The sequence below is a fragment of the Hylaeus anthracinus genome, unplaced genomic scaffold (assembly GCF_026225885.1).
Source record: "Hylaeus anthracinus isolate JK02 unplaced genomic scaffold, UHH_iyHylAnth1.0_haploid 11985, whole genome shotgun sequence".
NCBI classification, from domain to species: domain Eukaryota; kingdom Metazoa; phylum Arthropoda; class Insecta; order Hymenoptera; family Colletidae; genus Hylaeus; species Hylaeus anthracinus.
In genome coordinates, this window is record NW_026534333.1 from 8611469 (window position 1) to 8637635 (window position 26167).

At 35.8% G+C, this 26167-nt stretch overlaps 2 protein-coding genes across 5 annotated transcripts; both read right to left on the reverse strand.

The window, feature by feature from the left end:
• Positions 1-129: 129 nt before the first annotated feature.
• Positions 130-12061, reverse strand: LOC128887188 (alpha-tocopherol transfer protein-like). 4 transcript variants are annotated; one of them, XM_054142804.1, is made up of 9 exons: positions 11672-12054; positions 9662-9719; positions 6415-6719; positions 4235-4326; positions 3544-3789; positions 2810-3004; positions 2052-2223; positions 764-859; positions 130-547 (listed from the first exon to the last, which is right to left on the reverse strand). In XM_054142804.1, the coding sequence occupies exons 3-8, from the start codon at positions 6683-6685 to the stop codon at positions 819-821; spliced, it is 1017 nt and encodes a 338-aa protein (XP_053998779.1). In that variant the 5' UTR covers positions 6686-6719; positions 9662-9719; positions 11672-12054; the 3' UTR covers positions 130-547; positions 764-818. The 4 variants fall into 4 exon arrangements, with proteins under 4 accessions (XP_053998779.1, XP_053998781.1, XP_053998782.1 ...); XM_054142806.1 differs by having other exon boundaries at positions 130-859; positions 11672-12061; XM_054142807.1 differs by lacking the exon at positions 9662-9719 and having other exon boundaries at positions 6415-6670; positions 11672-12058.
• Positions 12062-16447: 4386 nt separating this feature from the next.
• On the reverse strand, positions 16448-25429 carry LOC128887191 (clavesin-1). Its single transcript, XM_054142817.1, has 5 exons — positions 25195-25429; positions 18745-19085; positions 18222-18350; positions 17238-17472; positions 16448-16889 (listed from the first exon to the last, which is right to left on the reverse strand). Exons 1-5 carry the CDS (start codon positions 25316-25318, stop codon positions 16858-16860), a joined length of 861 nt encoding a protein of 286 aa, XP_053998792.1. The 5' UTR covers positions 25319-25429; the 3' UTR covers positions 16448-16857.
• Positions 25430-26167: the final 738 nt, after the last annotated feature.

Sequence of the window (26167 nt, forward strand, 5' to 3'; positions counted from 1 at the left end):
ACGAATAACAATAATTTATCTTTTATCCGAATAAGAAATTTGTCCATCCTTGCCAAATGACACGAATAGTGAGTAATTAGCTGCAACAATCGGTGATACTAGGACAGTGATTAATTATACCTACTCAGATCACGATTAGAACTATTCTTTATTGGAATCTTCAATGATTCTAACAACTCATACGTTAACATATTTTTATATTGTTGTAAGTCTTGCACGGCTTAAACAATTGCGTTATATGTTTAAATTGTCGATAACACAATCGTCCACCGCGTTTTTAAATTCGAGATTCAGGATTGAACGTCTCCACTGAATCCAATAGACAATTCGTATCAAATTCATTGGAAAACTACCCCTTTATTGCACGTAAGGTGACTAATATCTCATTCATCGATAACAAAAATAATTACATCTAGCTTCTTAAATTACTTCTTAATTACTTCGATTATAAACGCTAAACTCTCTCGGTTTGTACACTTCCACTGTAACCAATTGGGACGAAGAAATCCTTCTCCCCTTGTTTTCCGGACAAAATGGTCATTGCAACCTGAACATAAAATACGAAGACATAGCAAGCACCATAACATCATCAGATTTCACTTCGATTTCACTATCTTTGACAATGAATCACAAAACTAGTCAGAGCTTTCAATTCTCTTTTTTTTTTTTTATCCTGATGCTCGTGCCGAGGGTTCTCTTCATCAGCGACACAATTTTCGATTTTCTTTGTTTTGGAAACGAACGTGTACGTTTAGATTGTTACCTCGACGTGTTTCGGTGTCGACGATCATCGGATTGACTTCGAGCCGCCATTTGTTTTATCGTGTCTCCTTCTTGATGTATCCAAATTTGTTGGCAGCTGCAAAAGAGTAAAGCGAAATTTAGTCTACCTCTTGATGGAATTTCAACAAGAATTACTATATTTTAAATGTTGCAGAAAGTGTCTGGGAGGCTAGCTAGATTATATTTTAGGTTATATCGCAATGAATTTGTTCGAAATCATAAAATAAAAGGAGAAAATAATTTCAATTTCTCATAAAACGCGCGATTATTGTGCGCCTGCGCTCTCTGCTGCCTGGAATTTAAATTAGCAACACTGAAATACGCGCCATTATTTACATCTCGGTAACGAAGCATCAAATTGGAAAATGTTAAAGGACTTCTTAACTAATATTTCCATAGAAATCCTTGAAAAAAATATCTCACACTTTAGTAGACGCAATTTTCTGGGTATACTACTCCGTTTACATATACTTATTTTCTTTTAAACTTAACGTAATCTGTCGCGAAATTTTGTATACTGAATTTGATGTCATTCCTAGAGGATTCGTCGGTGCTAAAACGAAGTTTCGAACTTGTTCGTGATCCATGAATTTTCTCGAAATGTTAATTATTCGCTATGACGTAATTCGTCAACGATATTTCGCGGTCGCACCGACATCAGCATTTTCTGTGCTGTCCATCGAGGAAAATGATACGTAAGCCGGTTGCGCAACGATGCCACGTTTCTAACAACATCTGTTAATTACGCAAAACACGAGTTCCAGATGCAACGATCGCCCCCCTCCCCCTAACGCAGGAAATCGTTTGATTAGGGCTCGGTTGAGCGAACCCTTTCAGGAAAATTAAACGATTGCGTGTCGAGGCGAACAATTCCTTGTCAATATTAGAATTGTGACGTACTATATGTCCTCCTAGAAAAATTATCCCCCAAACACCCATTGTGACCGTGAACAGAATGATTTTACGGACTAGGAGAAGCTGTTGTTCTCTGAGCGAACGTGAAACAAAATTAAAAGAGTTCTTCAAAGCCTAGAATACTTATACTCGCGCAGCACACTTAATACGAAATTCTTCACCATTTTAAGTTTAAATAAATTTTCTTTCGCAAGATAAAGTAAGTTTTCGTGCAAAAAATTGAAGTATCCTCTGTAAAATATATGTCTAGTTAAATGTAAGAGTACGAATAACTTAGAATGTTTGCTTGCGGTCGTTGCATAGAGCACGAATAATAATTTTAAAGGAATAAAGTGGAACTAAGAACAGCTTACATTCGAAATCTTCTTCGAACCAGCAGAAGTACTCGCATATACCCTCGCCAATCGGGACATTTGGCACGACCAGCTCTCCGCCTAACTCAACGGGAAGAGGTTTCGTGCCCAGGTAAGAAATCAATGACTTCCTATCCGAGCCGTGGAATATAATCCTTTTACGCGTTTTCTCCTGCAAAGTATCAACATTTTCCCTGTTACTATGGACTCAATCGAGAGGAATAATTCACTTTATATATCTGGTACGTGTAACGAGCATGTGCTGTAAATAATTAACAGGACCAATTAGTGTATTTAGACTGCTGCTTTCACCTTGCTTCGCGATCAATGACGAATCGTGAAAAATATTGAAGCATAGATGCGGCTCGAATCGTTTCGTTACTGGTAAATTTAATCGTTGTTTTCTTTTCAACAAATTCTAAATTGTTTTCTTCTTACGTAACTTTTTTAATACCGATTCAATTTGTATTCGAGATTTTGTCAACTGTTTATCGATATACTGTTATAAACGAACAAATTCAACAAAAACACAAAACAGTATTGCGGTGAAACAGTTTGATCGAGTGTGTAAATTTTGATTTGATCATCGTGGAATATTTCAGTTTCTGAATCCATGTTTACTTTATATTTAACGAGAAACGGATAAATAGTCATTTTTACTCGATTCGTTACGTGAAATGTTTATAAAGATATGGATTTCGCTCGTTCCGAGAATGTAACGAGTAATAAAAATGTAAACTAGTTTCATGAATGCCTACCAGAAGGAAAGGTTTGAAAATAGCGTAGACCATGTTGAATATAAAAGGCTGATTCACTATGTGGATGCCCTTAAGACGACAAGGCAAACATCTTTGCACCCAATCTGTCATCGTTGCGGCGAAACTCGGGGTAAATTGCGTGACGTGGCTCAGCGAGAAGCCTTCCATATTAAAAATTACGTGCACGCCAGAGATCTGAGGGAATAAAGTATGCATTAAACGTGGCGCACTGTGTGTAGAAACAATTTCGCTAACTGATAAATCAAATATGGAAACATGATTACATAAGTAACAGATTTCATATGAATGACGATGTCACTTCTCACAATATTTGCTTATTCATTAATTAAAACTAACATTTGTATATTTCATGTGTATATGTCAATTTTATTTTCATTATATCTTTGTGATAGCGTTGGCAATGAATTGGCAAGGTTATCGCCGATGAAAATGTGTGGAAACACGACTACATTTGAATAATTTTTAATTATAAGCAACATAAACTGATTTAGAAATGATTTCAATAATTTGTAATTGAAGTAGACGAGACGAATTCGTGCTTGGACTCATTTTCATCGGGAGGACCTCGCCAATTCAATGATAATGCTTCTATAGAGATATAAAGAAACATATGAAAACTATTTTTTGACATTACTGAAATAAAAATTTCTTGATACTTGTCAAAATTTTAAATTTTCTACAAACCTATATACTTCATTTCTTCTTTTACAAACCTGTGTTTTCGGTTCGGCCATGGCAGCGTCCAGCGACAGTATAACCGCTCGAAATATTTCGTCGATGTTGATGACCTTCGGATTCCATTTTTTTCCAGCGTTGATCAGAAGTACTCTGCAACCGTTCGAGGTGCGTTCTGGCAATGGGATCAGTATTTCCGAGGAGAGCGTCTTCTTCTCGTTGCTTGGCACTAAATTTTCGCAGTAACGTGGATGACTCAATCTGAATTTGTAGAACCTCTTCATCTGTCGAACGAAAACAATCCAGACATTTCAAAATCATTTTTCGTCACTGTACAGTGTACACCATTATACATCACTGACTCGTGTTAAAAGTGTCAGAAATCGAAGAGTATAAATTTGTTATAAAAGAAGTTTCCACATATCTGACTAAACAAGATCATTTATCTACTTTTATATCAACAACAATTAATTTAGTTATTTATCTCTGAAAAATTAATTATTGAAAATTAATATAAAATAGGAGGTGAAAATTTTTCGCTCGAAAGATAAAAATATTTTTATATATGAATTGTAGTAAGTTTTCTTTTAACATTTATTAATTTCTGTAATTCTAAACCGAAAAGTCAATACGTAAACTAAATAATAACTTGGTTGAGATCGCTAAATTATCATCTGTTCATCGGAGAATAATTTTGTTTGAGAAATGTGTAAACAGAAATCTACTCACCAGTTCGAAGGTACTTTTTGGGTACCACTTGCAAGGTCGCATGAACTTCTGGAAAAATTCATCGTCGTCCGGAAGGATCAGATCGGCCTCGTCTGAGAACAGAAGTTGAGAAGGTCAGAACCTTCACGGTGTTTATACGCATGAGAGGTAACTGACGATAAACAGTGTAATTTCGAGACAAGCAGGAACATATAAATTATTGCGAGTCGTCGGTCATTAGTTGGATTGGAAAGGCGATTCTCAGTCTCTGCAGACTATTGCCAACATTGAACTTCAAAACTTATCCTTGATGCTGGCGATTCAATGTCACAAAGGGTGAAGTCTTTAACCATAGCTAAAATAATTATTTCCCAACAAATCATTTTCGTCACAAGCATTACATTATTTCTCAAAAGGAATTGGATAATACAAGTGGATCTGAGAAAATGGCTTTGAAGAGTGTAAACTTTAAGACTTGTTCCTGTTTAAGCAACTCGAGAGACTCCGCGAGTAAGCGAAACTTTCATTTTCAACCGACCGGTTCTGAGCATGAAAGAGAATTCGCATATCCTGTCGTTGCACTGAAACGGCACAGAATCGTTAATCGAATTCCATTCTCTACTGTCAGTGCAAACGTCTTAATTGTCGTAAAAGTAATCATTGAAATTATGATCGCATATGAGAAGATTAATGAAAATCAAAATTTTACGAGTAAGAAAGTATAGCGTTCCCTCGATAACTGTAGCGACTTCCTCCTCGTTGATCGCGCGAGATTTTCCCATTCAGTTGGCTACAGTTAGCCGACTAGTATAAGACACTCTTTGACTCTCTGGTGCATGAATTTTATTTTACCTTCCAAAGAAGAAGGTATTTTTTCGTTATTTGTACATCCGTGAATTAATTGATAGTAGGGAATGTAGAAGTACCAAATTTCTTTTCATATTCGGAAAATTAAAGAATAGTGGTAGATATGAAAACTAGATGAAACACTACGGGGAATTTTGTTTGGAACGTGTGATATTAATATAAAAGTTGTAGGCCTCGTAGAACTTTTCAATTTTCAATATTTTCTGAGGAAAGTATGAGTACGGAGTTGCGTTCCATTGCAAAACAATGAGCTCTGACAACGTAAACAGACAATAATCATATGTTACATTTGTAATGTTAACCTTAATAATAATTTGAAATTTTTTTAACTAAGATCGTTTCTCCTTTTAGTCAGCTATCCGATTAACGACTTTTCTCAATCTAACTGATAAGTGTCATATCAGGTTTTAATTTTCTCTGATTTGATTGGCGAAAAGATTACTTGTATACCAACTTAGATCAATATTAATTTTTGTTATTCAATAAATGTAGATGTTATCGCTTGTATAGCCTCGTCGGATAAAAATAAAAATGTTGTATTATACAATGAAATATTTCATATTTAATTTCAATATTTCGCTCGATGAATATAGATTAAAACCTTTATTATAAAATTAATTATTCCACATTTAGAATGCGGTTAACACGTTCGTTGGAATTTGCTTGCCGGAGAAAAAATATGTCTAATTGAAGTCGACTTGGCGCCAATGAAAATTCCACGAATGGAAATTGCGAGAACGGCGAGAAATAATAAATAAATCGATTTCCATTAAAGCAAGCGAACGCGCGTAGCCTCGACGACGAGCGTTGCAGCAATTTCATTTACACTTTTGTATCGAGGAATCGCGTTATTAGTTAGCAGCAGCAATTAATCACCGAACCACTGGAATTACTCATTCATTTATTCGTCGAGGTTTTTGCCCTCGTGTAAATTAAATTTCGTTCAATCACTTAACAACTTCTGTGATGGAATTCTTCCTCCAGACTTTACGTCTTCAAAACGAATTGAAAAATTACATACATGTCGATCTGCGAATCTTAATCCTTTGATTAACGATAACATGGACAACAAATTACACAAATACCTCAAAAATAAGAAATATAGAAATCAATGATTGATCGTGATGAATATTCCCAATATTTCGTTCACGTTGAATATTATATTATTCACGTTTGTTTATTCTAACTCGCGCTAAGTATAACATTGTGTTACAAGCAATGATTAATGTAAGAATGACCTCGACGAAGGTCGAAACCGCCAGGTCAGTGGCAGCTCCAAGTCATTCTTTGCGCTATATCCCCTCCCTTCCAGGTAGGTTCCACAGGACAGTTACCTTTAAGCATCTCCCTAATGTCCTTCAAGGCCTGCTGAACAACTTCTGGCGTTTCCCTCAGCTCCATTATGGCCTTCTCCTGGTATTCCTCGTCCCCGTCGTTGAAGTCGACCGTCAAGACGAAATTGCCTACCTTGAATTGGGGGACCTCCCTCAACTTCGTGATCGTCCCGTCGGCGTCCTGGTCCTCTTCCCTCTCCATGGCGGAGGAACCGTTAACAGGTCTGGCCATCTGTTTGCCAGGGAGGACTTCTATCTGTCGGACATACATTGTCAGCCTCCTGTCTAGTCAAGGGTTACACCACCTTGACAATTTCGAAAATTCGTTCCTTCATTAATGGATAGGTTCGATCATAAGGTTTGGCAATTTTTCCCCGAATAACGAGTAAACAATCACGAATAAACCTTCTAGAATTTATTGGTGAATAACAAATAAGTCCTCGAAATTTGTTTGTGAATAATGATTTTACTCGAGAAAAACTTAGTCGTCATTCACGAATAGATCTGTACCGTTCTTCGAATCAGATTTATTCGATTAGGAGTTTCTTCGTTATTCGAAAGGCCGTATCGACGAATCGCCTCCCTAAATCGAAAACTAAAATTCCACTTGATTTTTACATCCCAGCACAGTGCACTTCGTTTTTCATTTAGAAAATGGTTATTATTGAAATTCAGGTAAACCGATTAAGAATATCTGTGGCTTCGTTTTAATGTTATTTATATCTAACTAGGACACGGGATATACGAGAATGAGTTTTAATACTATATTTAACCAAACCAGAATCTATAAAACGATTCAGCCAGGAAACACGATAAATACAAACGAAAAACCATCTAAATTCGACGCATCAGAAATCTATGAAAAGAGAACAAGATTTAGACCAGTGTAATGTTCTTTAGTTTTATCAAAATATCATCAAATTCTAACGAAACCACAAAAATCGTGTTGACGGATAAGAGGTTAGTACTCTCCACATCTTCCTCTTCCATCGCGATCGTATTCGTTCAGTAGCTCAGCTGTGTGCGACGTTAAGCTTGCGATTGGTTGTTTGGTGTTTCGTGTTATTGTACTTGACTAAACGACACGTTTACAATGTTCACACGTTATATTACCTCGTTTTTCAGAGATTTCGATCAGGACAAGGGGTCTGATTAGGAGAACGCCGTGACATTGACGCGACGAGGTTTTGAACCATGATAAATAGGGCGCGTGTTTGATGCGATTCGCAACTGTTTCGCGATGATTCGACTTCGATACGATTTAGCTGCGGAGATGGGCAAAATTCTTATTCAGGTGTAAATTTGAATAACAAATGAAAGGTACGTAGTTTCAAAAAGTGGTGGAGTTAAACCTGTTTCAATCTGATGGACAAAATTTGTCTAAATACTTCGTCAATATTCGAGTGATTTGAAAGAAAAAACCTTTCATGAATTAAAGAGTGTTTGGAATTGGAGTAATTAGGACTCGCAGTTCCAAGAAATGGTGGGGATAAACTTGTTTCAACCTGATGGGGAAAATTTAAGTCTACATGAATTCAACTTCTATAAATCGAAGAGTGCTTCGAATTGGAGTAATTTTTAAGTTTATTACTTTAGTTTATAGTATTTTGGTTACGTTTGTGGAATTAATAATGAAGACTATTCCTGTGAATCCAACTTAAATTTGAAAATAATGACACTCGCGCAAATATTTTCCCTCTGTTCATTCACCTTTTAGTTAGAGTAAATTCTGAATGAAGATATGTTATCTTTTTTGCTTTCATTTCTAGTATTTCGGTCAAGTTTGTAGAACTAATAACGGGTGACTCGAGTTAGAAATTCAGGAAAGGTGCCGTCGACGCGATATTCTTACATCATTACTTCAACTCGAGGGTCAATGTGAGATCTCGTGTAATCAAAATGTATCCTACGTGGCGTGAATGATCATTAGCATTATCGACCGTAGAATTTTGGACACCTTTGCGGAATTAATAGTGGGTAACTCGGGTTAATGATTCGAAAACTGTGCCGTCAACGCGATATATGTACTTACCCATTGTCAGTTAATCTCTTTCGCTGCTGAATTAATTCCTGCTGTGAAAGGCCTTTGCGCTATATTCATTTCATGATCCGCTCTTTAATAATTATACGTATAAATAAACGTAAAAATTCAACGAAGAATCAAAAAATTGTACACAGTTGGGCACAGCAAAATTTATATATTTAGATTTTTTCTTTTGTTTTTGCGCGTAGAATAGCATCGTTACGAGGATAAGTTAATTTTTCTGGTACGTACACATATGACTCGCAATATTGCAACGTCGCAGGAATTACCAACAATATTCCAAATTTTTAGTGAGATATGTTTCGTATAAAATTGATGAAACTCCTTTGTTATTTCTGTTTGTATTGCTTGGATTGTATTTATAAACTAAATTTTAAGTAATGGAACCAGCTAAATTATGAAAATCAAATCGTTAACTAAATGTAGCTACTTTCTGAATTCGTCCTTTGAACCTAACACTTGGATATTACCAAATGAAAACGAACTTTGATCGAGGACTGTATAGACGATCTTTATTATTTTTGTGATCCTCTGTTATTTCTGTCCTCTCGTTCATAAAATCGACGTGTTTGTGCTGATGCAGCATAATTTTGAAAAGCGTGCCGTATTCTTCCGAATTAGGAAACCATTGAAGAAAGTTTGACGTCAGAGTATTTACAGAGCCACTATAAACATCGAGTCTGATATTTACACGAGTCTGTTTGGTATACGTAAACATTGTTTTGTCGCCTAATTTGCACAATTGTCGGTCGTCTCGTTTAAATCTTCGTGTGAGACTCGAATTTAAACTATGAACTGAATTTCTCAGAAACTTTATTTCTTGCAATTACACTGGGAAGATCGAGAAAGACAACTTTCCCTGAAAAGTCAAAGTTCGTCGTTCGTGGAACGAGTGAAAGTAAAATTTTGAAATCTTACAGTTGGGAAAGTGGAATTTCCTGAAACTGGAGTTCCTTTTCTCGAAATGATGATTCACATGTTATTCGTATCCAAATATCGACACGGGTTATTATTCGCAATGACTAACGCGAATTTTAAGGATGATTAACGAAAAAAGTATTTCGAAATATGTACTTTATTTTGCTGATTATTAAACAAGCAAATTGACTGGGAAGTCCTAATTAAAGTAGTAATTTTCGTCGATATGAGCAGGAAAAAATTGCATTTGGAGCATCGAAGGAAAATCAAGTTATTGATACTTACAAAGAACGACGTTCGGACCGATTGTATTATTGGTATTTATGGCTCATTCAGATCAAACCTTAAATAATACAAATTCAGCCAATGAATTACTGAACTTTGAAATAAACTTTGAAATAAACAGATGAACTTGGAAACATTATTAGTTACAAATAAACTATCCAAGAACTCAATTACAAAGGAAAATTGACGAAAATAAAAGGTTAAACGTAAACAAACTCACAACGTAAACAAAAATAAGCGTGAAACGAATGCTTGAATGATCGTCACCATTTTTCAACGGTATGAACAATGCATAATACTATGAAAGAAATATCAAATCTTTTGTTCGACACACATTTTGAATGTCACGTAAATTACACACAATCATCAAAACAGTGTCTCTGACAGTGAGTTTTTAATCTACAAAGGGAAAGTGAGTTGAACAAAGCGCAGTATCGTGCAAAGTACATCCTCTGCAATATCTATTTATGTTTCATATCGACGCACACTAATCCAGCAGCTCCCTACTCGATAAGATAATTAAACTAAACATCAATTACTCTGTACAGGCAGTGATTCCAAATAAACTCCACTTCGAGATCGATTCGTATCAATGATACGTCTTTATTTCAGTTTCGAAACTTTTTCAAATTTATCGTTTACGATAAACATTTGATTGAGTTCGAAAAATCAATGAAAGTCGACCAAAGAGTTTACAAATTAACATAGATTCGTTGTTAATCCTTTGTGCCAAGACAATTTTGCTGAAACTATTTAATTTTTCTTTTTCATTGAATAAATGTTATTTAATACACGAATAGTTGACAACAATTATGATGCTTGGTCAACAAACCATTGTGCAGTAAGTATTCCGTAAAAATGTTCCTCTTGTATAAGAGTTTCTTTTTTAATTCTGAGTCCGCTTTTTCTTTTAGGGGTTTTTAATTCATCCACAACACAGAAGAATGATTTCATTTTAATCTACGGTGTTTTCCACTAAGATCCCTGTATTTTATTCATAATTTTCGACGCGAAGTATATCTCATTTTCTTCTTATCAGTGCTGGAATTCGATTCTTTGTTATTACCCCGCCAAACCATACTTGACATTGATATACTTTCATTACACAGAATGTTCGAGTAACCTGTTTACATTCGACACATTAGTAATCATTTTCTTCTGTTTAATGTCTGATTTTCCTTTTCCACTGGTCTTTATGTAATCATATATTTCACAGGATTGCAACAACGTTATTTTAAGCATCGATTGCAAAAACACTATGAGCACATATCGAAAACATTGCACACAAAAGCAGTCGATCTGCATTTCAGTATCATACTGATCTATACGAGGAAAACATTATTCAACATTATTCTGTTCTGTTTGATACACAAAGTTTCCTTCACCATTATTAAGAAATGCCAAATTTATATAAAAATATAATCTTTAACATGATAAGTACTTTGATATACAAGATGATTTCAAATTGATAAAAAGGTGTGATTAACAGAGCTGGAATAATTTAAAAAAAAAATGTTTCAGGGATAGATCCTGAACAGTAAAAGTAATACTTTAAATAGATAACGAAGTTTCAGGAAGTAAAATTTTTTTACTTTGACAGACTGAAATTTAATCTTGACAATGAGAGTATTCAAGAAAAGAAATGATATATTTCTGCTTTTTAAAATGTAACAGTTCTAAGAATTAATCCATTTAATTTCAAAAATAATTGTTTCGTACAAAACATGAAATATCTTCAATTATTGTTGCCTAAATATCACGGTAAACTCAAATCTCCAAGTCACCAAAAACAAATGAAAACAACTAGAACAATTCACCCTCGACAACCGTCGTCTCGAATGGCATTTCATTTCCGCAGTTACGCTCGTTAATTAAAACAAAATCGACCATTTCCCGTTTAATAAACAAAGCACACTTTTCCCAGCGCTGGTAACAAACGATCCAACATGTGTAACCGCTAATTGTCAAGCACCGTGGTGGTAGGTAGAAAGAACAGAATGCATCGCGTACCTGAATAAACCAGGAGCTTGGTGTGCGTACCTCCTGGGAGCAAGGTAACGGGATCGAGATGATACTCCTGGGACTAAATCGACGCTCTTCGAGAATCGTGCTCTGCCCAGAGCCGGCTGGGAAATTTACTTCTTCGAGGTGGGACCGCTCACACAGTTCTGGATGCTCGACTCGTGCGGCTGGATGTCATTTCACGAGATTTCTACGCGAGAAAATTCTTGATCACCGCGGTAGGACCTGGCTTATCGATCACCGGAGTCCTCGAGTTTCCCCAACGTTGGAGGGAGACGAAGCAGAGCGAAGCGACCGAGCGCGGAATGCGATGGCGGAAAGGATCCAGCGTGGTCGAGACACCGGTGAAGACTGAAGACACTGCCTCGTGCTGGTGTATCAGAAATCGGTTGGAAAGCGAGAGGTCTCCCACCTTCGACGTGCTTGTGACAGTAGGAAATACAGAAGGTTATCCTTTGTCACGACTGGCCGCAATTAAATTTCAAAGTGGCCACTTGGTGTCAAGTGTCGGACATTACAGCCGATGTTGACCTGTTGCTCCCATCTGCATTTTCACGTTTCACTATTCACTAGCGATTGCTCGATAGCCTCCCGATTCAACCTTGTTTTTAGTGCTACCTCGTATGGTGATGATTCCTTGGTTCAGTGAGTGTCGTGAAAAATGTGCTTTGGGGAATAATTTTCATGCTTGGGCGAGCATTTGATCCGAGTAGATTCGACGGGAATGGAGTAGACTATGATGTACCTGTGCCGAGGACAGTTTTGTTGTTTTTTTTTTTATTTTTTTATTTTGTGTGTGATTTGATTTGTGTGTGAAAAGTAGGTATTTCGTGAACTGTGCATGATGTGAAAAATTTGGAGTCGAAAATATGCTTAATATTGAATAAAATTTTATATATAATAGGTTTGATGTAGTCGTTTCAATTAGTCATTTGAAATATTGAGAATTTATTCAGAATATTTATTTAAAGGATTTGTTTAAAATAGACTCGAACACATTGTCTACTTGACTTATTTATTTAAAATAGATTTGATTCGAATAAGTTATTGACATATACCGCAGGTCGAAACGTACATTATTGTAAACAATATAATACAGAAGCATCAATTTCAATATTATTATTTTTACTAGCCTTCAGTTAAGTTAAGAATTCTCAATTTTCCTCTGTCCTTTGTTTGTCCGTTTTCGAAATTTGAGTCACGGGGCGTCACTGATGCAATGTTACGAATTCCTCTGTTACTGTCACTCTCCCTGTTTATTACGTCCTCGTTTCATACCGAATCGCGTCACAATGAGTTGGGTCAAGTTCGAAAGTGTTCGAGCGTTATATAAATGGCCGAGAGCTTTCGTTTAACCGCCTCGTCTACTTTTTACTATTATACAAACTTACACTTCCACTTACACCTCCACTTCTCCAATTGCAGTCGGAGTCAGGTTATTCAAAAATCTCGCGTGTTGTTGGAGTATCGAATTTTGACACCGTCGAAGTTAAAACCAGCAAAATTTGAAATTCAATTTTGGTAGTATCTTCGCTTCGAACTTGTCCCTCGGTACATCGAGCTTGCGCGTTAATAGTTTCCGACCACCTACTTTCAGGAATTTCATAATTTCCACTTCGTTTTCTTCCGCTTTCTACCTTCCTGCAGTTTTAATTGGAATATTTCTGTCTTGCTCCGATGCGTTTCGTTGGGTAAGAATTTGAAAAACTTCGATCGCAATGTGCCACCGGTTTTTAAATTATTCCTTCTCGAGGGTTCAATTTCCCTTTGAAAATTGAATTGAATTTGAAATTGAATTTACGAATCGGTAGAAGGATTTGCGAGTGTAAAAGAGAAAAGAGATTCAACGTCGTTTCAGCTGTCAGTTTCAACGAAAGCATCATTGTACAATGTTTTATGGATTATAGTATGGATTATAGTTTATATCAAATCGAATTCGGAATTGTATTTGTATTTATTTATATTTTTGTTGATACATTAAATGAATTTATTAAGTAAGCTCTGCGTCATTTGAATTTACGTTTGAATATAAGTTTGAAATCAGATTGATAAATGTAGAAAAATGATTTGTAAACACGGGAAACACATTTGATGGAATTTTAATTATTTCCCTTTTTTTAATAGTAATTCATTCCAGGATTTATAAAGAATTATTTTCCAAAAAGATAAAAGTTGAAACTGTTGCATATTAAAAGGTAATAGCTATGCATGACTCATATTCTTGAATAGGAACCAGTTCAAATTTAGAAATTTCTCGTGGTGAAGACAATAGATTGTAGGGGATATTTATGAATTATTTATCAGGATTCTTCATAAACTTAAACGATCCAGTCAAAGACATAAGAGAAAACGTAAATTAAATATTCACTTTATAGACTTTCGTAAACTTTAACATCACACTTTCATTGTCAACATAGAGTTATCAACATATAATTACACGTCGTAGCCATGAGACGAAATTAGAAGGAACGAATACTTAGACATTCATCAATTCAAACATTTGCAAAAAATGCACATAAATTACACATCGTGCACACATTATATAGTTGTACACACACTAAACATTGCATACGCAATGTCACACGCATTTAACATACCTGATCTTATTACGGTCATTGAAATATCGTCATTTCACTTTTAAATCAACCCCACGAGTACAATCCTAATGTAGTAAGGGTCACTATGTCACGTAAATCGTGGAAACAGTGCTATTGCGCGTGGTATATATGATTACGACGAGATTACAATTGCGAAAGCGACGTGTTCAGGCGAAAAGAAAGCCTGTGAAGTTCAATTTAAAGCGTGAAAGTTAAACGACTTGAAAACTTGCTCCGTTCGCATCTTTTCAGAACATTGTTTGGTGTTTAGGACATTGGGGTTATAAGGAAATGAAAAGTTCTGATAATAAAAGTGCAAAATCCAGCCGAGTCAGTCCAGATTAAATGCTCTACGCATCGATCCATAGATCACGTATTCAAATAATTTCTCCTGTCATTGTACTAAACAATATTTATTACTTTTATTTTTTTAGAGGACATCACCCAACATTAACTTGAAATTTCACTAGAGTTATGTTAACGTATAATATATGTTAAATTATTACCGAAAATTCATAACAGTAACACAAGGATAATTATTTTTGATTCGATCAAATTGAATAGCAGGACGGTGAAACATGGAAGAGTCGATATTGTACCCAATTTTCCATGTCATTAAATGAATGTCCTACGCTTCGCATAGTTCCTGGTGACAGGTTGACAGGAACCTGTGTCGGCATATTGCTGACAGACTGTTGTCATGAGACCGACATGCGTCGTCACGTAGTAGCTAATTCTATAACAGCTGGTCAAACTGCTGTCGCGTGCATTCGAGTTACGATACTCTATCAAAAAGGGTTGGCAGTTTCAACTTTATCGTCCGCCATTAGTCTAAGCCAGTGCTTCTCATATCTCTTCTTTTTATGAATTCCATTTATAAATTATAATATGTGGTAGGACTCATAAAACAGAATTACATGGTTATACTTATATCGTGTTAGAACTATAAGATGTCATACTATTTAATTAGAATTTTCCATAAGGTTTACTGCAGTAACGCGTAAAAGTAAACATAAAAATGGACTCACATGGTTCTTTTTGACATATATTTAATACATACTTAATAATAATTAATAATTTACAATACATTTGTGGTAATTGAAATGGTATTAAAAATTAAGGATTTATTTGCGTTAAATAGTATTACAAAGAATCTTACCCTTTAATTTTCAAGAGAAAATAATTTTAACAAAACGGGAGATTTTTTTTTATTCCTCTACGGGTTGTGCTCTTTTTCTGAAAACCATGGACCACAGTTTGAGAAACACTGACAACGAATCCACTTCAATAATAATTCCGCAGCCCATTAGCTTTCTGATTTTCCTCTTTCCTTGCCGCTTTCTACTATTACTTTTACTCTGTTACAGTTACTATTCTCAGCGTTGCCTCGTCTGTTCATTTCCACCTATTCTACTTCCTCTTACGTATCACTCACTCTCCGTTCCTTCCTGATATTTGTCTATTCCTTCTACTACACTACAATCGTGACTCCTCCGCACCTTTGGGTTCTAGTTCTTGTTATTTCATTGGCCTCTTTAACTTGCTATACAATGTAAACTGTAAATTACCTTATCCTTAAGATCATATGTTAATACAATACATGCAATTCATTTATTCAATGATTCCACCTTTTGGTTGAGAATCCTAGTTATTTTCTAATCTTGTTGCGTCCTTTTTCACTTTCCCTCCTATTCCACTTCTCATTTTATTCTCACCTCTTTCCCTTTTCTAACTCAAAATTTACCTCCACAATCTACTTCTACCTGTACCCTAAGCTACACTCCACCTGAGCAGTTCCTCATATTTCACTTTCCTTCCGTATCTGTTTTTTTTTCTACTTCTTCCTGTTCCTTCACGTTTCACCTCTCTGACCGACCTTCGATAATTTAATCTCTTCCCTGTTACCCCCACTTCACTTCCACCTTGAAAGGAAAGCCTGTTTCCCTTCCACTTCGTTCCTCACCTCCTCATTCCATGCGATAGCAACAGTTACAAGCCAGAATTAGACACTATTCTAGCGAATCTTCGTTTTAATAATTATTTAAACAAAGCAAAACGCAATTACTTGTAATTACAAAAATGCGAACAGATTAGTGTGCTATTTTTGATCTTTTGTTTGGTATTTAAAATAGAAAGAGTAATAATTGATGTAATAATACAAAATATATGTATATTATAATTAATTGCATGTTTTGTATTTCCTTTTAAATCTAGTATCTGACACGAAAATAATTCATGGCTATTCAGCAATACACATTTCTAAGATACAATACACTTTCACACTTCGAATTCAATGCGACTCGTTTACGAGGATTTTGTACCCAACGAGCCACGAATTTGATCTAAGAGCATTTTTTAATTTACAGAAACAATTGCCTATTGTACAAAAATATATACTATTAATTACAATTCCATAGGAAATATACAAGGGTGGGCGAATTGTGTTATTAGACGCTAAAAAGTTCACACGATTTGATCAGTGAAGCACTTAAAGTATTTTGTACGACGGAGTGCGATCACGCGAAGATCTTCAAGGTAGTTTCAAGTATAGCTTTGTCATCTTACTCTTTCAGTCTGTTACTTCTTGCGATATCCGTATGAATTCCATTCTGCAAAAAAGTAAAAAGTAAATGAATAATTCGTTTTAGTATTTCTCAAAAGAAAGCTTTCCTATCTGATGAAGAAAATGTATTACTGTTGAAGGAACCTACGTAGAAATATAAGGCAATCCATTTGTATTTTTATTTATCCTCAATAAAGCTGTGTAAAAAATAATCCGGTCGTGGAAATAAAGTATCTTACTACTACTTCAAAGTGTATCAGTTTACAGCTTAGAAAACTATTTATGAACACATACCGCTGTGTGCGAACTGTTCGAAATTCAACGAGTGCAACGGGTTAAGTATATACCCCGTTCGCATTCCTCGTTTTTAATATTTCGTAAATATTTTTCTCACCTTGAATCTTGTCCTCGTATTTGATCAGGGTGGGGTACCAATCGGCACTGGTGTAGTCCATTTCCGGAAGATCACCGGCATAGTTCTTTGGCAGGTGACTGGGTGGAATGTGAGCGTGAAGGGACGTCATTTTGGATCCGTGGAAGAACATACGCTTCCTCAGCTTTTCGCGAACGAAGGGTTTGAACATCTGCCAGACCATGTTGAAAAGGAACGGTTGCTTTACGATGTGAACCTGGAGAGATTCATTTATTTATTTACTTTGTCAAGTAGGTGAACACCAATTACTATACAGATGCATGCGCTGTAGGATTCACATCAAGAAAATAAATAAAAAATATCCAAGAAATAAGAAACAGTGACGTATTTAGTTTGTTTCATTTGTATAATCATGTTCATCGACGGCATTTGGGGTCGCAACCTATAGATTAAGAAGCCCTGATCTAGACTATTGGAAAATATCAGAATTGATACTAATTTGTATTGTCATGTATTTCCTTCATCGTATAATTTTCCCCGTCATCGTGGAAATTTTATAACACGTTCAAATTTGCTTTTATAATCCGAGGAATAAAATTTCCATAAAGCATCGTGATTAAACTATTACGAATGCAACTGGTGGAATCGTTATGTATCATCGAGAAATTGAAACAAGTTGTATTCAAATTTGTGTTATAAAATATAATAGTTGATTAATTGGCGGTATGCAAATGTTACGACAAGAGGAAAGTTTGTTGCTCGATGATTCGAATTATTGATGACAATTTAATTATTCCTAATATCAGACCGTTTCATAAACCTTTGTGTACATTTATGTAGCTTGCAACTGCTTAACTCTAATCTTGTTTATACATATAAAAAGTTAATCATATTTTACTGCTTTAGTAGTAGATTTTACACTTGCAATTTTTGTTAACTGTTTGTTCTTAATAAAAGTACTTCAAGCAATATTTAGGAAGAAACACTTTCAAAATTCTTACGTACCTCCTTAAGTCGCAGAGGTATAGCATCTTGGATGAACGTCAGGAGCTTCATGCTGAAGGATGGTGTGAATCCCAACACTTGCTTCATAGTTAGCCCGTCGAAGTCCATTATCACGGTGGTTCCATGTATCTGTGAATATTTTCCACGGTATATAATCAAGGTTTTTCTAGAGCCAACTATCATGAAATGAGAAACAAAAATAGATAGAGATAATATTTTTCGTTTGTGGGGGATGTACAGAGAAACGAACTGACTATGCAATCAAAGACAATTGTAAATTTTCTTAAAGACATAATTCAATTCTGTCGTCAAGTTATCTCTTGTTCTCCAGTTTGATTGTTCTCCAGAAGCGTGTGATTCGCACTTGATTCGTACAAGTTGACTGGTACTGTTTACTCTCATTTACGCGTTTCTAGAATTCGGTTTATTTAATAAAAATAGCTATTCGTGACGCTTTCGTTGATGTTAAATATTCAGTGTTTCGAAACGTGTTGCTAAATACTGCGTTAACCGATCGTCTTACCTGTGTTTCCGGTTCCAGCATCGCGACGTCGTGGACCAAGTAAAATAATCGAAGTATCTGATCGGCGCTGACTTTAGACGGATCCCAAGTCTTCCCACAATTAACGAAGAGCACCCTTCGTCCTTTGTGATCAGTCCCCTTGAGGACGTTCACGACATTGTTCTCGACGATGGCTGCTTTTTCGTCGGCTGGCATCAGATTTTGAAACAGGCTTGCGTTCTTCTCCTTGAAATCGGCGACCCTCTTCATCAGCTTGTAGGCGCTCTCCGCGTAAAATTTCGTTGGCCGCAGGAATATCATCAGGAAGTCGTCATCCGTTCTGAAGTAGAGGGTCTCATCCTCTGATCAGAGAAACGTAAGTTAAAAGAGAGATGTATACTACAATCGAACGTTGATGAATATTCAAAAACTGGTGGAAACGCGAAGAAAAGTTGAGGAAGGTTGACACATTCATAAATGCAGATAACCGTTGCTACGTTTTGATAAATGTCAATAGGCGGTGAAAAATATTGAATGTTCAAAAATGTTAAAAAATGTTGAGTAATGTCAGAAAATATTGAAGAATATCGACAAAGCGCTCCTACAAACAAAAACCAGAGATCTTTATTGTCCATTTGCCTACATGAAGTTCAATAGCACAATTGCTATTAAAGTAATTTTGTTTTAACTGCATTTGGTTATGTTTGATTGATGGTCAGAAAAAGATAGGCGAAAAACAAGTAGTATTAACGTTTAATCGTGCTTGTTGAATATAAACTTCCAGACGAGCTACGCAGTCTATTAAGCCTTGTCATCCATTTAATATTTTATGTTTAAGCCGAATAATAAAGTGCACATTTACATTGCAAACATTCCAAGTGCGAATGTTAACTCGGAGCTCTACATGAAAGGTTAAACTATGTTTCGATATAGGCCTCGCGATTCTCAGCGCTCTGCATATTTTGTTGACGATCTTTCATATGTCTAACCAATGTTTACCCTGATAACTCCATCCAACAATGGAGGAACCTTGCGACACACCGCGATTCCCAGTCCTTTTTCGGTGTTTTCCCGATAAATTATGATAATGTACGCAATTATGAGTACGCAATATTGACTGACTTCCAATAGCATACATTTCATATAAATCATTCAAGAAAAAGTGAATATTTAGTTTTATCTAGTTTTCCAACTGGTTAGTCCCTCGATTACTGGTAATTTAATCTAATTAGTTTTTAAGCTTTTTACTCTTTCAGTTTCAGATTTTGTCATGCGAAGTCGTATCTTCTCATCCGAGGTGAATGTAACGTATTCTAATCTATTTATATGCGCAACAATGCTTCTGTTTGCATCAAGTTACAGATAAACTATGCAAAAAAGTTTGAACTTGTACTCTTTTCCTGACACAGAAACCAATCGACATTGACAACTTTAGCTATATCTCAGAATACAGGCGTGAGGCTATGGAGAATCCAATTCAATTGAGACACGCTGAAACAAAGTTTGTTAAAATTAGGAAATATTGAAAAATTCTTGGAAAATATAGTGATACTTAACCATGCTTGTTGAAAATAAATTTCCAAGTAAGCTAATCAGGCGATTAAGGCTTGAAACCCACTTGATATTTCATATTCGACGCTAAAACATTTCAATTAAGACAACAAAAATTGGTGAAAGTTGTGAAAAATGTTGAAAAATATAAAAAAGTAGCGAGAAGTATTGAAAAGATACAGAAGGATGCTAAAGAATATTGAAAATACGAAGAATACGATCATCAAAGTTCCCATCTTATTGAATTCCAAAAAACCAGTTATCGCTAACATTTCCATACGAAAAGTCGTTTCCTTCTGAATCGCGACTCAATCCGCGACATAATTAAGGACGACGATTATGAATTCCGAAACGGTGCACGATGTTGAATGACTTTCGTTTCACAGCCACGGAAGATCGACCTGTCCTCGCGTGCCGACCAAGGAATCGTCTTCCGTAGGAAATTGTCTCCGTGATCCTCGTTAAGGAAATTGCTACGATCTCTATTTGCCCGGCGAAGTTATCAACGGCACTTTCGAATAAGTGAACCTTGAGTTGAAGCACAAAACCAGAGGAAAACACCGAAAAAGGACTGGGAATCGCGGTGTGTCGCAAGGTTCCTCCATTGTTGGATGGAGTTATCAGGGTAAACATTGGTTAGACATATGAAAGATCGTCAACAAAATATGCAGAGCTCTGTGAATCATTGATTCACTGTGCCCGAAGTCTTCTGAATACATTGCTGAGAACAATGTACCCCTCAACTGCGTCGTTTTCATATTGAAATCGTCCTAAGAACGCAATATTCTTTGTTACGTACGTTTCTTACGACTTTCATACAATTATATTATCTATTATTGTATTGTATGTTTAGCGAACTGTGTTTAGAAGATTCCAGTTAAATCCAGTTGAAAATTTGTTAATCAATGTATCCACGGTAACATTCACAAGTAACATCTTCAAGGACTGTTCATTTTATTCGTACTAAAAAAGGCATTGACTGATTACCTTTCATACGAAAGAAAATGTAGGAAATTGTTTGTACTTTCAGTGGTTACTTTCAGTTTAGAATATTTAAAAAACTTGAAAACTGTAAACCTCAATGTGGTTAAAATAATTTTGTGACGAACAAAATAATTGTATTCACTTCGAAGAATCACAATCTTTGGCTAAAGTACCAGTTAAGTGTCAGCTTTTGAGTGGTGTACAGTACACCCTGACACGATTCAGTTTCATATAACCGGGGAAGGTAGTTTTTATTACACGAGTGAACCTTTTCTGTCTCATTGTCGGATTGAAGCAGAGTCTCGCAAGTATTGCTTCACGAGGAAAGTGAATGAGATCCATCGATAACGAGCACGATGGACCACCAGTGAACAGGTGTCAAATTATCAGCGTGTATTTAGGCTATTTACGTTTTCCAAATAGAAGTAAACATTATCTCTTGTGCCTCTCTTGTTCAACAACTGAAAAATTTGTTTACTTCTGCGCAATCTTATCTGTAAATATTGTCGGTTGATCGGTAAAAATAACAAAGATCGAACTAAATTAAAAAAGCAGAGAGATAACCAAAAAAATTGTTTTATGAAAGTAAACGATAGGAAAACCACCGAGAAGATGAAACAACCAACAAGATACGTTCCATTTAACAAAAATAAAAATCAGAAATATCGCACAAGCGATATCGAAAAATGAAATAGATCATCTAATCGTAATAAATCACAGAAATCAACTCTTCTTTCTATGGACCCCCTAAAATTCTTCCAAGAATGATTCTAAAACAACGCAACCCAGTTGTGACTCTTTGTCGTTCGTTATGGACGTTATAAACATTGTTCCCAGCATTATCAGCGTCGAACATGAATCCACAGTGATGCACTAAGAACGTTATCTCGAGTGTACGGAACTCTGGTTCTGTTTTGTCGTCGCGTAGTGTCAAGGTACGTGAGCTTTCTCGCGTATGGATTCGAGATCGATCGGCTTATCATCGATTCTTGATCGTTTCTAAGCGTTTACGGATTCTCCACGCCTACGAAAACGGCTGCACGAGGAGAACAGGAGCTTCGACATATCGTAACGCAAGAAATGAAAAGTCGAGTTCGCTGCCGCGATAACCGTTATCGAACAAACGAGCGTGACCCTTACTTTAGATTCTGATGCACCCATGTCACAGATCAATGCTCCCAGCATTTCGTAATTATATCGACGTTTGAATTCTCTGACCATCTTGAAATTAGGTTTTAGTAACAGTACGACTTGCTATAGGAAGACTTTCATGTATCCATATCAAAACACAACAATCGATAACCTCTACTGAATGGCTAGTAATTAATTTAAATGCTTAATATGACTATAGTAATGTACCACTCTTATCAATAATTAAAAGAAAAAGATAATTAACAAATAAAATATGTAAACGACAACACGTACGGGCATCGACCTTGCCTCGTGTTAATCTTGTTTATCCCGGAAACCGAGTATTTTTTCAATCATGTTAATTGCAGTGAACTTGTCTCTTAAAAAAAAAAGCATGACAGGTTCATCCGTCACTCTTCCCTGTCCAACAATTTTTATTTTACTCGTTCGATAATTTTCTACTAGGTCCCTCTTTCTATTGCTTGTAGAATCAAATTGAATTTCGTATACAAAATGTTTATTCTATGGATAATATTTATTAATTCTGCACTTCGATCTCATTTGAAGTGCTCTTCAGGAATAGTTAGATAGATAATTCATAATCACAATCGATAATAATTTACTTTGCGTTTCGTCCAAGAAATGTTCTAAAAATGTTCTGGAAATTCAAACAATAGAATCTTCCTAAATGTTTCGAATTTAAACGAGATCTCTCGAACGTTCCTCGTTGGGCGATGTTGATATCGCTCGTCGTGTTGGAAACGAGATTAATTATCGAAAGCGTGGGCCGAAACATGAAAATAAAAACATACTCGAACAAGTAACAAAACTCATTCGGTTTACGCGAGTTGAGAATAGACGGTGGACAATTAGAAGACGATAAACTGATCAGTGATGTGTCTAAACGCAGTCAAATACTCGTATTTCCCAGGTGTGAAAAATGACGTCAAGATCCAACAGTCCATTTGTTTGTCAAAGATAAAGCTCGAAACGGATTAACGATGGATTCTAGCGATTTATCGTCGATTAATTTGATCTCGAATGCCCTTCAATAGATTCCTTTTATAACAACAAAAATTTGTTTATCCATTCTTTGAAAATGTAAAATCATTCGTCGATAGATACGCTTGAAGTTGCAAAAGAAATTTAATTTAAGAAAGCTTAATTTTAATCTTTTGATATAAAGTATCAGATATTTGAAAAGAGTGCATTGCAAGTCATCCGCGGATGTGTATTTGAACATTAAACTGTCAAATCAATGAAAAGAGTTGTGAAACGAGTGAATTAATGTCAAGGTCAGCAACTACACTCGAAACGTTGAAATAAAACAATTGTACTACTTAATCTAAAATCCAATATTAAAGAGTAATTTCTTGTACCTGCCCTGTCTCAATTCACCTAATTTAGTATTCTAATTTAGAATTTAAATCCATTATGGAGATTCTACTAACTCTCGCGAAATACAAAAATGTAATTTTCTGAAAAAACTTCTTAAAATACAAAGATTGTAAAAGATTTAAATGAAAATTGTAGGTAAATGTTTAATTCGACCTCAACATTTTATTACGCAACACTTCGTAATTTTACAAACGGTGTCATTTTATTTCATTAAAGAACAAATTTTGTGAGTAAATTCGGATAAACATTATCGAATTCAAATTCAATTTAATTCTGTTTTATGCTGAATTAAGTCAAACTGTACGGATTGATAGTTCTCTTTTCTTGGATAACAAAGTAGATAGTAATTGCTAATTGCAAACAGGATGTTCGCAATATTCGCAAGAAGATATCTAGGAAATATACGAGTTCAAATATTCACAGATAAGCTTGCGTGCATACAAATTAAAATGATAAGTTTGTTGCATCAAGCAAGCTTTTATTTATATATATATTGTGAATTAATAATAGCTTGTTCGTAATCTGGTAGTGCGTCAATACAACAACAAAAAATATCTAAAATTGCGGCCAGTGTTTATCACAAATTATAATTCCCACTATCATTACAGCGGAGCAAGTATAATCCAAAACAAGTCTTGTTGTAGTAGATAGTTAAAATTTGATTTCATTCTTAATAATGTTTCTGCAATATCTCCTCCTAGCTAAAACAAAGACTTGTCTCCAATTGCTATGCTTTCGTCGCAATTATAAGACGAATTATAATTTGCGTTACATCTGGAAGCAACTACCATCCCTGACCAACTTGCAATTATTCCATTATTTCTTCGAATCTCGCGTCTACTATTAGTAAACTCCGGATGATTATGCATTTGTGACAAGTCGAAACATGAGTAAGTCTACTTGACTTTGTAGAGTTATTTCAATTTCAAATCTTGCTCTGTTTCTAAAAAAAAATATGTATTTGCACAAACATCCGCAGTATAGTCATTACACTTCCACAAATCCCGTGTTATATTAACGTAACAGTAGCAACGAGGACGACAAATAAATAAAATCACTCGAAAACGTACATCGTGTCGACAAACTAAAAGATAATGTAACCATTTAAATTTCAATTCTTTTTCTGTATTTATGAAAATATAATTTTGCACAAGCATTCGCAGCTCATAGATCTTCACTCCTCCGCATTATATTTTGTTTAACAAACAAATAAACGAAATCGCTCGAAAACAATCAAGAAAAATTGCCCCCAAGTGACTTGTTTACCTTGAAATATTCTTTATCTCATATTATCTACTCAAAATTGTTATCGAGAGAAATATATTTTTCGAATTCCCGAGATACCATTCATATCATTGAAACGGTGCTCCAACTCTAATTTCTATAGTTCAACGACACGAAACTCACCCTCCAGGTATTTCTTCAGCTCGGCAAGTCCTTTCTTCACGTTCTCCTCGGTCTCTCTGAGTTCCTTCACAGCCACGGCCCTGGCTTCCGGTCCCGGTGGTTGTAGATTCAACTCGAACGACATCCTCCGCGCTCGCGAAACAATCCAAGTGGCGATTCGGTTGCGTGTCGCGCGACGAAACGATCCTCGCGTCAGGACGACCGCGATATATCTGTGATCCGATATATCTCCGCACGAGGAGAAGGAGGCCTCCTCTTGTCCACCATCTCGCACCAATCTTTGACCGCTCAAAGTCCAGTTGTCGTGGCGGGCCGATCCAGCGGCTGCCAGCCGATTTCGTGTTGGCCAGTGAACGCCGAAAGATGAGACACATAAGCGGCGCGTCACCTGATAACGAGGAAACGGAGTCACTTCGCTCGAGCTGGGAGACTTCCATTGATAAGCGTCGATACGCCTAACCGATGCGCTCACTTCTTTGTGTTCGCGGAAGAACAAACATGGACCTCGATCGCTGGATCAATTTCATCGGCTCACTGGACTTGTATCGGCCGATAGTCCGCAGAAGGTGAGCCTCGAAGTGATGGTTGTTTAGGGCACAGTAAATTGTCGTTTATAGTTAAGAGGAGAAACCACATTAGGAGGTTAATGTTATTAAGTGTTCTTTGTGATTATCTTTTTTACGCGAAAAAATTTTCTTAATTTTTCTTTAACGTTGGGAATATTTTAGTTATGGTTTGAAGTACATTTGGTAATTTTTTCAATTCATTTCACACGGAAATTGTTGAGAAATCAACTGCTCCCTGAGTTATCAATGAGAATTCTGGAGGTAAAAATTACTAAATGTACTTTAAAACATACCTAAAATATTCTCAAACTTACGTTACATAAATTGTTTTCTGTAAAAAAGTTCCCAAGATCATTTAATACTTGGACTCGAAATGTGATTTCTCCCCTTAATTTTAGGAGGACTCT